Source organism: Orycteropus afer, unplaced genomic scaffold (genome assembly GCF_000298275.1).
Source record: "Orycteropus afer afer isolate SDZICR_OR568_19922 unplaced genomic scaffold, OryAfe1.0 scaffold00498, whole genome shotgun sequence".
Taxonomy (NCBI): Eukaryota; Metazoa; Chordata; class Mammalia; order Tubulidentata; family Orycteropodidae; genus Orycteropus; species Orycteropus afer.
The window spans coordinates 400,083-413,589 of record NW_006922085.1 but is presented as its reverse complement, the minus strand read 5'-3'; the positions used below and the strand labels follow the sequence as shown (position 1 = coordinate 413,589).

The 13,507-nt window shown below is 52.9% G+C and overlaps 1 protein-coding gene across 1 annotated transcript; it reads left to right on the top strand.

Annotated features, from left to right (window-relative positions):
• On the top strand, window positions 1-9,275 carry LOC103209446 (cytochrome b-c1 complex subunit 1, mitochondrial). Its single transcript, XM_007955297.2, has 13 exons — window positions 1-69; window positions 350-487; window positions 3,017-3,103; window positions 4,283-4,412; window positions 4,618-4,816; window positions 5,405-5,484; window positions 6,989-7,104; window positions 7,342-7,485; window positions 7,605-7,765; window positions 7,878-7,963; window positions 8,274-8,362; window positions 8,706-8,781; window positions 9,211-9,275. The coding sequence occupies exons 1-13, from the start codon at window positions 1-3 to the stop codon at window positions 9,273-9,275; spliced, it is 1,440 nt and encodes a 479-aa protein (XP_007953488.1).
• The last annotated feature ends 4,232 nt before the right edge of the window (window positions 9,276-13,507 follow it).

Genomic DNA, 13,507 nt, shown 5'->3' with positions numbered 1-13,507 from the left:
ATGGCGGCGTCCGTGGTCTGCCGGTCAGCTAGTGAGGGGGCACGGGTGTTGCTGCACGCCCGTGGCTCGGTGAGGCTACGACGATAACTCAGGGATACAGGGCACGGGGATGTGGGACGCTGGGCTTCAGGACACAGTCGGGGAGCCGACAGTTAGCGGCGTCGGATCGAGGTGGAGAGGTCGCAGGGTCAGAGCCGTGGGAAGGTCATGGCCGAGGGCGTGGACAGGGTCTCGTGGCGCGCCTGGGGAACAGAACGAAGGCTCTTCTGCGGGAGAGGCTTGCTTGAGGGTCCCGCTGAGGAGCGTCCCCTCAACCTAGCCCACAGTTACCACCTCCCTCTCTCCGCAGCCAGCCCTTTTAAGGGCTTCTCTGCGGGGCGCGGCCACTTTCTCCCAAGCCCTCCAGAACGTGCCTGAGACGCAGGTCAGCCTGCTGGACAACGGGCTGCGCGTGGCCTCGGAGCAATCTGCCCAGCCTACCTGCACCGTGAGTAGGAGGCGCTGCCTGGGAGGGTTCCTTGGGCTCCTCTGTGGCCCGACTTCCCCCTGTGGTTTGGATTCAGACTCCGACTTTCTTACCGCTGGATTGCCCCTTATACCCCAGCTCTGACCCAGCCACCTCCTTGACTTTTGGGGGCAATTCTTCAGAGAACCAGCGTTCATTTAGAGACCAAGTTCTTCTCCAGCTATTTCTTAGGATTATCGATTTTCCGTTGTACAATGAGGAAAATGGAGTTCAGAGAAGTAACTCTCACAGGTCCAGGTCTATCAGTAACCTCTAGGCTAGACCAAGAATGCACATATTGAAGAAAAACATTTGGAGATTCCAGTGAAATGGGTGATTTTCTAAAAAATATGAATCCTTACATTTGACTCAAGGCTAGAAATTGTGAACAGATAAGTGAATAGGCAAGGAGTTTCCCAAGAGTTACCCCTGGCCCTCAGAAGCTCCAGGGCCAAGTGGGTTGTACTGGCAAATTCTTTTAGCTTTCTAGGAACAAATAGTGGGCTGCGATGTAAGTTATCACTGAACTACAGGAAGAGATGGCAGGCAACTTCCTTATTACATGGCACCATCATAAACCAAACCTGAAGTGTGTTAAGAAAACTCAGTAAAGAATGGTTCATTTCATGGAACCTGAGATGCTCTATATCTACAGAGCTCCATTGTGCTCTAGTGCCAGAGAAGGAATGCTGCTCAGTGTAGTTAAAGGACACCAAAAACCAAACAACCAAACTCACTGCCATTGAGTCGATGATGACTCATAGGAATCCATGTTGGGTTTCCGAGGTGGTGAATCTTTATGGAAGTAGATCGCCCAGTCTTCTTTCTGCAGAGTGGCTGGTGTGTTTGAACTGCCAGCCTTTTGATTAGCAGTCAAATGCCTTAGGGACTATACCACCAGAGCTCCTTCAAAGGACACCATCAATTGTCGATGGATCTTTCTTTCCAAGATGTTAGATATGAAATAAGTGATCATCTAAAAATTTGTGATGTAAGATATATATAGCAACATCTCTTAGAAGAGTAGACATGAAAAACTGTGAACAATCATGTGAATGATCAGAATTCCCAACTGTATAGTAGAGCTGACAGGGGCAAGGTTGTGGTCATTGCTTGGTCACAGCCAGCTACCCAGAGGGACCGAGTAGTTGAACCTGTGGGCTTGGGACCATAGTCGCAGGGGACATCAAGCTCAATTGGCATAACATACTATACAAAACATTGTTCCACCTACTACTTTGGCAAGTAGCGACTGGGACCTTAAAAGCTAGGAAGCTGCCATCTAGATGCAACAACGGGTCTTTCCTCATCAAGAAGAAAGAAGAAAACCAAAATTAATGGAAACAATCAGTCCTAGCGACTGGTACACCATCCGATCTGCAACCTATACAACTATGAGACCAGAAGAACTAGATGGTGCCCAGCTACCACTGCCATCCACTTGGAAGGGATGTAGGAGATCCTGCATAGAGAGGGAGAACAATGTGGTACAAAACTCAAAATCATTTGGAGGAAAAAAAAAAAAAGAAGGTGGGGACCAGGTTTGCTGGTCCAATAGAGCCTGGTGTAACCACTGAGACTATGGCCCCTAGCTGCCCTTCAGGTCTGGAATTGAACCCACACCTGTGGTTTCCAGCCAAACAAAGTACAGGCATGTGAGTTAAACATTTACCTCAAGTAGACACACGCCCTGGAGAGAACAATCATGGGAGAAGGAACGGCTGCTTATGCACAGGGAGATAGCTCAGGGTGCAGAAGGGATGGACACTGGGAGGAGGTAACTATGGGGAGGAAGTGGGAGGGGAGCTGCTGCATTGTAAATTTTGGTCAATGACATGAGACAAAGTATATGTGAACTGCTGTATGAAAAGTGAATTTACTCTGTAAATCTTCACCCAAATCCTAATAAAAAAAAAAACTGTGAACAAAATGTGAATTAAAAAGACTAGACCATCGTGGGTCACAAGATTCTCATTGGGTGCTAAGGAGACATTTGGCAATGTTCAGCGTCCAGATCTGATTAAAAACATTTTTAAAAAACGTAAATGGGAATTGATCAAATGTACATCATCTAAATTAATAGCCTCTTTTCTTAACGGTGAAAGGATAAAAGCCAAAGCAAAGGCAGGGTATGATTTTTGGAAAGGAAAAGAAGAAATTGTTTACTAACTATGTGCCTCATCCTAGGAAAACCTAACAAATCAACAAATGTGGCTGAATCCAAGAATTTCATATGGTGTTGGAACCAGGCGAGTGTGCAAAGTTAGAAACTTTCCTGGGTGTCCTCAATAACCAGTTAGGAGATTGGGAAAGAAGGAAAAGTGATGCAGTTTCACTAGTCATTCAGCCAGTGCCTTATGCCTCTCCAAGCTCAGAGGTCCTGCCTAAGCAGGCCTCATCCTGGGACCCATGAGTCCTTTACCTGGGGCTCGTGCTGAGTTACCCAGGGTGAGGTGTAAGTGGTAGCTGGGATGGTTTGTTCGTTACCTTTGTTGGTGGCTTCTTGTCTAGGTGGGAGTGTGGATTGATGCTGGTAGCCGTTACGAGACTGAGAAGAACAATGGGGCTGGCTACTTTGTGGAACATCTGGCTTTCAAGGTGAGACTCTAGAAGCCCTGGATCTTCTTTGGGCCTATTGTTCCTCCTGAGGATGCAGGCGGAAAAGTCATCCTCCTTAGTTGTAGGTCTCAACTGGGGAGAGGGAACTCTCACTGGCCTTTCTGGATTGAGTCACATGGGCTTAGCTTCTCCAGTGAGTACCTTTTGGGTACACCCCAGCATCACGCCCCAGGGCCAACAGGGACCCAGGGAGCCATAAGACCCTCACAGTTCACAGGAGAGGCCAGGCCTGTGTATGCCATGTGTGCTTGTGAAATATTCTGCTCCCTGGGTGTCTTTTTTTTTAAAAAAAAAAAAAAAGATACGATCGTGGTGGTGGTAATTGCCATTGAGTCAATTTTCAGCTCATAGCAACCTCATGTGCAGAAGTAGAACTGCTCCCATACAGTTTTCCTGGCTGTAATTTTTTTTTCCTTTGATCATAGTGAAAACATACACAAGACATCCATACCATAACAACTTGCTGGGTGTCTCTTGGTCATAAAAGGGAGCACTGAGCTTTCTGGAGGGTGGTAACTGTCATCACTGTAGTCCCTCAGCCAGTCTATGTCGACACACAGTAGAGACTAAGTATTTTAAGCAAACAACAAGGATGAAGAAAAGAGGTGTGGAAGAAAGGTCCCCCCCATACTCAACGTTGGCATGAGTATGAGACAGGAAAGCAGGATCACAGCATGAGTGTATATCTCAGCATGTACAGGTATGTCATGAAACAAAGCCACCCTGCCACACAGCTTATGTGGGACTGTAATTGAGTCCCACAGAAGCAGCCACTAGCACATACACACAGTAATGAATGGTGTCAGGGGAGGTTACACAGGTGTGAGCTTACCTGACCATGGCTGTCAGTAAGGGGAGGGTCACCTGGCATAGCCAGTCAGTCATGGGAATGCTGGACTTTCCAGCAATACTTGCTCTGGCCATGGCCTTTTGTCCTAGCCCTTGCCTGTCTCTGTCCTGTTGGCCCATGATGCTGTGCATTCAGTCAGCTCCCAGCCTGCTTAGCACTTGTGAGCAGTCTCTGGGCCTCACATCCCCACAATTCTTGTGGCTGAGGGAGGTACCTGTGGAGCAGTGGTTCTTCTGAGACTTTATCCTATGAGGACAGGGTGGGCTCCTACACAGCTCCTCTTTGGTCCTATTGTTGCCTGATTTCAGGGAACAAAGAATCATCCTGGCAGTGTTCTGGAGAAGGAGGTGGAGAACATGGGGGCCCATCTTAATGCCTACAGCACTCGGGAGCACACAGCTTACTACATCAAGGCTCTGTCCAAGGACCTGCCGAAAGGTAACACCCTGGAGGATGGGGTGTGGGCAGAGTGGGGAGGGTTCCAGTGGAGTAGGGAACAGGCTCCTTGGAGCTCCTGGCCTGGCCACAGAGTCATATTACCTGTATGATATGGCTTGGCTGGGAGATGCCAGACGGAGTTTTGTGCTGTCACTGGTCTCTAGGGCCTTCCCTGGCACCCCAGACATGTCCCTCTTGTGTCTAGCTGTGGAGCTCCTGGCTGACATTGTACAGAACTGCAGCCTAGAAGACTCAGAGATTGAGAAGGAGCGGGATGTGATCCTGCAGGAGCTTCGGGAGAATGATGCATCTCCGCGGGATGTGGTCTTTGACTACTTGCATGCCACGGCGTTCCAGGGCACGCCCCTGGCCAAGGCTGTGGAGGGGCCCAGTGAGAACGTAAGGTGAGGGTCAGCTAGGCCCATGGTGAATGCATCCCCCAGTTTGGGCCTGGGTCAGATCCCTTCCAGGCCATGTCTACACAAGTTTGTGTATAATTGGCTGACTGCTTATATTATCTGTTTATTTTCCTAATTCACGTGTTTGGAGACTTTTCTATGTTGGTGTGTGGTCCTTGTGAATCTTTTTTAATGGCCGTGTGGTGTTCACTCAAGTTTCAGGTCATATTTTACGATATGTTTCCACACATGTTCTGACAACCCAAAGAAGTAGGCATCTTGGTATCCCACCCATGTGGCTCCTTGTCCTCTGGTGGGAGGTGGGCTATAAGGATCTCCACAGCATCATCTCACTCCCTCCTGAGGGAGGACTGTCAGCCTGTCCTGGAGTGGGGTGTTAGGCAGGACTGCATGAGGGCAGCCCTTTAGGCCCCAGAGGAGTGGGTACCAGAGATGGGGGAAGGGGACTGAGGAATGTGCCTGGGTGTAGACTACTCTCCAGAGAAGCTTCTCATCTGCTCCTCAGCCCATTTTGTGCTGCCCCCCTTACTCTGGTTTGGGAGAGGTGTTGACTCACTGCTGCATGTCTTGTAGGAAGCTGACACGTGCAGATCTGACAGAGTACCTCAGCAGGCATTACAAGGCCCCCCGGATGGTGCTGGCAGCAGCTGGAGGTGAAGCCCTGTGGTAATGGGCGAATGGGCACAGATCCTGGTTGCCAGAGTCCAGGGGTCCTGATGTGACCGCCTTCTACTCCTGGGTACTCTGTTCCCACCCTACCCATTGGGGGGGGGCTCTCTAAGGCAAGGTAGGGTTCTACTCTGTCACCAGCACTGGGACTCTTTAGCACTGGCCTCTGTTGGGCTGCTGGCCCCTCCCCAGGCTTCAGGCTTTTTCCAGCCCCACGTGGTCCCAGGAGAGACTGTACTCAGTATGAGAGCTGGGGGACACAAGCATCCAGGCTTGTTCCTCGTGGCTTCACCAGTGGGCAAGCCAGACACTGGATATGTGATGATGCACACTTGCTAACAAGCTGAAAAGTACTAAAAGGAGGACTCACTTAGAATTGGAGGTTGGGTTGAAGCACGTTTGAACAGAGGCCTAAAAGGATAGTGTGAGTTAGATAGCTGGGATGTGGGGGACCTGAGCGGGGGGGGGGGGGAGCAGTGCCATGGTCTGATGTTAAGGCTTGCTCTGCTGCCAGGGAGGGACTGGAGCAGAGACAGACAGACCAGGGAAGGGCTGTGACAGACACCTGGTGGGAGACCACAGGAATAAGGAAGAGAAGTGGATATACTCAAGATGGTTTTATACATAAAAACTTGACAGGGGCCTGGACATGGTGGGTAGGGGAGCAGGGTCAAGGATGCTTCCTCGATTTATGGCCTTGGCAGCTGGGTGGGTGAAAGAGACTGATGAGAGCTTGACTAAGGGCCTTGAAGCTAGGGAACCTGGGAACCAAGAGCAGTTTGAGCTACTGACATGTCAGACTTTGTTTTGTCAGAGCAGGGCCTGAGCTTGGGAGAGGTAAGACTAGCAGGCCCAGGCAGCTGGCAGGCTGTTGCTCTGGGGCTGGCTGGCTGCTGCCCTAGTGCTTACCAGTCAGGGTGCTGGGACAGCAGAGGCAGGCTCTTGAGAAGGTGAGGAGGGGAGGTCCTGCAAAGGGTCCTGATGGGATAGATTTATAATGTGATTTATAAATGTCCCGAGCTCTTGGGCCCCCAGAGCTTATCACAGCCCTCTAGTAGCACCCCTTTATGTACTTGTACTTATTAACCCCCCACAGGGGCAACAGCCAGGATCTATACTTGAGGAAGGGCTGGAGGGACAGGACAGGGCAGGCTAGGTAGCCTTGTGCCCAGGCAGCACCAGTTTCGCCCTTGTTGGAGGTGAGATGCCTTTTCTAGGGTGAGAATCAACACTGTGTCAAACGTGAACCTGTTACTGAAGCTCACTGCATTGCTGCTGTCCTGTGGCTGAGGAAGGGGGAGTTGTTTAGCCCAGAGGGGCCTGCCTTGCCCACAAAGCAGGACCTGTGGATGGAGGATCCTCTTCCCTTGCCCTGTCCTGATGTCCTGTCTTCCTTCTGGTGTCTCCTAATGAGATAGGACATGAGAGGGTCCTCTGCCTGTTCTTGGGACCCTGGCTGGCCAGTAACACCACTGTCTATTTCGTCAGGGGTGGAACATCGACAGCTGCTTGACCTCGCCCAGAAGCACTTCAGCAGCATCTCTGGGACGTATGCGGAGGATGCCATACCCACTATCGAGCCATGCCGCTTCACTGGCAGTGAGGTGTGCTGCCTGGTGGGCAGGGATACTGCTTTTCAGCTGGAGGCCTCTGGGAGGACCCTAGTGTGCATGGTTAATCCATATGACCTCCAGAAATGCCTCAGGAGTTGGGAAGGGGTCCTGTGGCCACTGCCTTAAAGCACACATGTTCACACACGCACATGTTATACCCACACTAGCACTGTTCCTGGTCACCTGGGCATTCTGACTGTCCCCCATCCTTACCATGTACTGTTTCAGATCCGCCACCGTGATGATGCCCTGCCCCTGGCCCATGTGGCTATTGCAGTAGAGGGACCTGGCTGGGCCAACCCAGACAATGTGGCCCTCCAAGTGGCCAATGCCATTATCGGCCACTATGACTGCACCTATGGTGGCGGCAGGGTGAGTGTTGGGGCGAACATTGGACCTTGCCTTCAGGGAGGAGAGAGTGTTGGGGCTGTGGGGCTCAGGGTGTGGCCACAGACAGGAGGATGGCTACTAACTGCCTTTGCCCCTGGCAGCACCTGTCCAGCCCACTGGCTTCAGTTGCTGTGACCAACAAGCTGTGCCACAGTTTCCAAACCTTCAACATCTGCTATACAGAAACTGGCTTGCTAGGTGCGCACTTTGTCTGTGACTGCATGAACATTGACGACATGATGTTCTTCCTGCAAGGCCAGTGGTGAGCGCCAGCCCAGGACTGGGTGGCATGGGGGCTTGTGAGCAGGGTCATGGGAAGCTAAGAGAGACACACAGTCTCAGAGTGTAACTGCCCCCCTCGCCCCTGGCTTTAGGATGCGTCTTTGTACTAGTGCCACAGAGAGTGAGGTGGCACGGGGCAAGAATATCCTCAGAAATGCCCTGGTGTCTCATCTGGACGGTAAGCTCTGCAGTCCTCTGGGGGAGGTGGGGAGATGTATGCTGGTGGCAGTGACAGCCCCACTATGGTCACCATCCTAACCAAGGGTAAAAAGGAAAACACTAAGGATCCCACCATACCTCCCTCTCCCCTGGTCTGTAAGGTCTTGACATTCCTAGGTCAGGAGCCCATCATTTCAATAGGAAAGAGAGGGTAATTGTGAGCTCCTATCAGAGCAAGAAACAGGCTTTAGTCTGAAGCGGAACTTCTGTGTACACCTGTGGTCCAGGACTGGACTGGGCAGGCCCTAAGCCTCCTCCCACCCCTGCAGGTACCACCCCTGTGTGTGAGGACATCGGACGCAGCCTCTTGACCTATGGCCGCCGCATTCCCCTGGCTGAGTGGGAAAGCCGGATTTCGGTAACACAGGCCTCCGTGGGAGAGGTTCCGGAGGCTTGGCCTGACAGGCCTCTGTGGAGGCTGGGGAGTTAATTGGGGCCTGACAAAGTAGAGACTTCCTGGTGTCCTAGGCAGCCATCATCCGCAGGAGAGGTGTAGTTGGAGGCGGGCTGAGGTACTGATGATGAGTTGGGTGGGGCCGTGGAAGCCTACAGTAAGGAGATCCCTGCTGCCTTTCCTCTTTTTGGGTTGAGGGACAGGTCCCTGGTCTGGGTGGTAGGTCTTGGTCAGCTGTGTAATGTTGGCTGGCCACGGTGGTCCCCAGGTGGCCTGTGAGTCAGCATGCCTTCTGCTTTGTCTGCAGGAGATTGATGCCAGCGTAGTACGTGAGGTCTGCTCCAAGTACTTCTATGACCAGTGTCCTGCAGTAGCTGGATTGGGTGAGTGGCCTAAAGTGGCTCTTTGTCCTCCTTGGGCCATACTCTTGGCCTCTGCTTCCGCTTCTGCTCTTTCCCCCAGCACTGGGAGTAGCAAGTTGAAGCCTCCAAGAGGCTCTCCCCAGTAGCCTGGCTGCCAGGGAGCTCTTGCTCAGTAACCTGTCCCAGCAGCTCCCTGATTCCCTGCCAAGGTGCCTCCATCAATACCCCACACCCGCCAGGTAACGGGCACCTCTGTGTGTGGGGTGGGGCGCTGAGGGCCAGAACATGAAGGGACAGGCTCAGCACCCCTGAAGGAATGTTCTCTTCCCTCTTTCCATTGAAAGCCTGCCCTGTGCTGCTCTGGGCAGCTTCGAGTCGGGTAGGGCACAGGGCCAGGTGTCCCTGTGCAGGCCAGGTGCCCCACCCTGACGCCCCACCCTATCCCCACAGGCCCCATCGAGCAGCTCCCAGACTACAACCGGATCCGTAGCGGCATGTTCTGGCTGCGCTTCTAGGCAGAAAGCCTGTGCAGGCAAGAGGGTGGAGCCGGGGCTTATGGTACCCCCACCACACACATACCACTCTGGCTTCTCAGACCTTAGTAAGAAGAGGGCAGGTCACACATTACCACCAATAAAGTCCAGTATTGAGAACTGTGTTGCCCCTATCTTTGCATTGGCATTGAGCCCAGTTGAAGATTGGGGACTTCTCTGTAATTCTTCATCCCCTGAATCCTTCTGCCTTTCCATAGGCTGATGTATCCTCAGCCAGGGGTAAGTGTGGGGGCTGCAGCGTGGAGGCTGGAAGCCTTTGATGCTTGCAGGGAGCTGATCCCAGATGTTCCCACTCAACCACATGGGGGACATTCCTCAGCTGCCCTGTCCTAAGAGTGGGGGCGTGAGAGTCTATAGGAACTAAAGACCCAGCTTTGTCCTGGGAAGGGTCCCAGCCTGGAAACGCAGGGTTTGTGTAGAAAGCCCCTTGCTGTGGACCCTGTAAAATTGTCCTCTGGAGGTCCTCGGCCCCCTAGGATGGACTAGGAGGGGCCAGGGGCTGTCTTTGAGGAAGCCTCTTCATTGTGTTTACTCTGGATTCTGGGAGGAGGATAGCCTGGGGCAGTGTTCCCATTTGGTTTCTAACTGCTGCCTGGACAAGCAGGGCAAGAATCTTTTGCCTCGATTTTGCCGCTGACTCAGGCTCTAAGAATAGCCCTGAGCTCAGTGGGGCCCAAGCCCCCTCCCTTGGTTAGGTCTGTCCCAAACATGTCCTGAGTTGCTGGCCCGATGATCCCCTCCCCATCTCCCTGTGGTGGCTGAGACCTGGTGGACCACTCAGCTGTCTAGTCCCTCTGCCACCCCTTTGGTCTCCAAGGCAGGTGGGCAGGTAGTCCTTTTTCCTACACCCTCGGGTACTTTCACAGTCAGGTTCTCTGCATCTCAAGGGAGAGATGGAAGCAGGGGACCCGATTCTCCTATGAAGAGGCTGCTGGCCAGGATTCACGAAAAGGATCCATTCAGAAGTACCCCCAGCATCCCAGCTTGGAAGCAGCCAAAACAACCCTTGCATCACTTCCATCTGCCCAAGTGTCTTTCTTTCACCTCCACATGTGTCAGAGTAGTGGCACAAAGTGGCTGGTTTTTTTGTAAATAGGTTGCCAGGGCATTCTTCCAAGGTACCTCCCCAGTGGACTTTAACCTTTCAGTTAGCATTGACTACATTAACTGTTTGTACCACCCAGGGACACCCATTTGTTGCCACAGATGTCAATCAAGAAACATTTGTCAAGTGCCTCCAGAGCCGAGAAAACCGGCTGGAAGACTTGCCAGCTCATCCTTCTATTGTCTGACTGCTGGAGAGGAGCCACTGGACAGTGCAGAACCCTGACAGCCTGCCCCTGGGTGCTGTAGGTTTCTAAGAGGACAAGTAGATGCTACACACCAGGCAGAGAGATCCATAGATGCCATGTTTCTTGTTCCAAATTTGAGCCCCTGGAGAATGAGGTTTGATTTCTCTTCTGAGCCCAAGCTTGACCCTCTAGTCACACGAGAAAGCTCTACCCACTGGTAGTGATATAGTCCCAATGGACCTTGAATGCCAAACCAGGGAGTTTGGTTTTACCCTGAAGGCATGATGGAAAGGGCATCAGGTTGCCATGAAGATAAGGGATGTGGTCAGAGTTAAGATAAGTACGGATTTCTGTGGCAACGCTAGAGAACTACACTGGCAGAGTAGAGGTCATCGGCGTAGGAAGAGATCCAGAGGGGGACAGCAATCACCAACAGGGCTGGGGAGCCGTGGAAGGGGGTTAGGTTGTAGGAGGATGAACTGCCTAGCTTTGGCCATGGTTCTGGTGAGGCGTTTGGGGGTGTCCAAGAGATAATGGAACATGTCCCAGGAGCTGGAGTCCTGGGAAGAAGCTCAGCTTCTTTCAAATATGGTAACAAATACAGTGCCATTTTGCCATGAAGCTGGGGAAGAAAGTGTCTAAGGGAGTGTGGAGCATGCAGGGAGGACAGCTCTTAGGACCACTGCCCTGAGGGGGGAGCTGAAGGTGCTGCTCCCCTAGGAGCCCTCTGGGGCTGCACCCTAGGTTGTGTGCCTGCTGGGAGGCTGGAGCCAGTAGCCTTGGAGGGCCCTGCCCTACCCATAAGCTTCATGGGGGCTCCAGATACCTACTTATCCCTAACCTTGTTTGAACCTCCCAACAGCCTATCCCAGTGACCCCCTCACAGCAGCCCTTCTTTCCTTTTGTGGCTGTCTCACAACTTTACCTGAACACCCTCAGCTGAGCCTCCAGTCTCTCCACCACAGGCTGGACCCATACCTGTGTCTTTGTCCACGACATCTGCCCTGCACCCACCCATCCTTTGTAACAAGGAATGGTATATCAGGCTCCCTGATGCCCTCCCTTGTAGGAGGAACATGATAAAGGGGCTGTCCCTGCAGCTTTGGCCTTTCTGGACAGCATGGATGGTCCTCATTGCCCCAAGTTCTGGCCATACCAGTCATCAGGCCTGAGTTCAACAGAAGCACTGTGCCCCATGTCTCCCTACTCAGCCTGTGGATCCCCATGTTGGAAGGGGCAGGTGGTAATGGTGAGTGTAGGTGAGCTTTCTGACCTGCCCAGAATCATTCAGGATGGGTGGGAAAAGAAATACGCAAAGCTAGGTGGGGACCTGCTCTTTTTAGGGGTTTTTCTCTGCATTGATGTCACCCTCCTAGTGATGAGTCATATCCTCAAGACCAAAAATGAAAAACTTAATTCACTGCCATCGAGTTGATTCTGACTGATAGCAACCCTCACTGGGTTTCCAAAGCTCTGAATCTTTATGGATGCAGAGTGCCCCATCTTTCTTCTGCAGAGCATCTGGTGGATTCAAACCACCAACCTTTTGGTTAGCAGCCTAATGCCTTAACCACTACTTCACCAAGGCTACGTGTATCCTTAAGACAGTTCATCCTTGAACTGGCAGAAGGGACATTGGGGATACTGTCCAGTCACAGAAGCCAGTCAGGGAAGGGGAGATGGGAAGTTAGACTGGATAAGAGGAGAGTGGGGCAGGGGATGATTCTTAAGCTATAGATCTCTTGACCACCAGGGGATATGAGGTGAAGAAAGGAAGAAGGGTCCCAGAGTAATCCCTGGGCCTGGTGGCAGGAGTAACAGGAGGGACATCTTCAAGAAGAGTTGATTGAAGGGGAGTCTGACAGACTGGAGTGAGGATGTATCGTTCTGGGGGTAACCCGGCCTGGAGCTCAGACAGCCCACTAGTGTGCGTGTGGGCAAGGAGGTAGTAGATTCCTAAGGGATGAGTTATCACCATGGGTGGTCCCTCTCTCCACATCTGGGCATCCCCCTCCTTGCAGGCACAGCTGGATGGCATCTGCCTGAGACTGCTTCAGGGCATGGTAGGGGGTGTGGGGCATTGGAATGGACACCTATGCATAAGCACAACACAGGTTCTCTTTCTGGTTTCCCCCTCCAAGTGTGTGTGGGGGTATTAGCTGCCTCCAACTCAGTGGGCCCTGGGTTTCCCTGGGATGCTTCAGAGCCCCTCAAGTGCTGGGGCTGCTAAAACTGGAAAAGGGGAATGACGTGGGGCACAGGAGGCCTGACAGACAGACAGAAGGATAGCTGAATCACAGCAGTGGCTGGCGGGACCCATGGCCTGAGGGCTTGTCTGGGCCTCCCCCCAAAGGGTGGGGGTGAGTCATCTCCAGCTGTTGCCTCCTTTATCCACCTCTGCTGCTGCCCCTTCTGCTTCCAGGAACTTGTCTGCATCCCAGTCTCCACAGTCATTTCACAAGTCACTCTGATTGACCAAAAGCAGCCAAGACCCCTGACCCTCCAGGGTGAGGAGGCTCCCTGAACCATCAGTTCTGGAGCGAAAACTGTAGGGTGATTCCCAGAGGCCACGGGAAGGGGGCTTTACATTTAGGTGGAGTGGGATCTTCTGTCCGGAGAAGGGTAGCGGGAGGGGGGAGGGGGTGACCTAGCGGGGCGATGGGTGGGGGCGGGCCGCCTGGGTCCCCGCCCGCCGCTCCGCCCCCTGGGATCGGGGACTTTTCTCTGCGGTGGCGGCCGGACGGCAGCGGCGGCTGCGGGTGCTGGCGGACGCGCAGGCAAGGCAGGGCTGGACGGCTGGCTGAAGGACGTTAGAGGGGTCTCTGGGTTCGGGTTTGTTGAGGCCGCGGGGGGACGAGAGGCAGGAGTGAGGGTCCTGGCTAACCGTTTCCCTCACCCAGG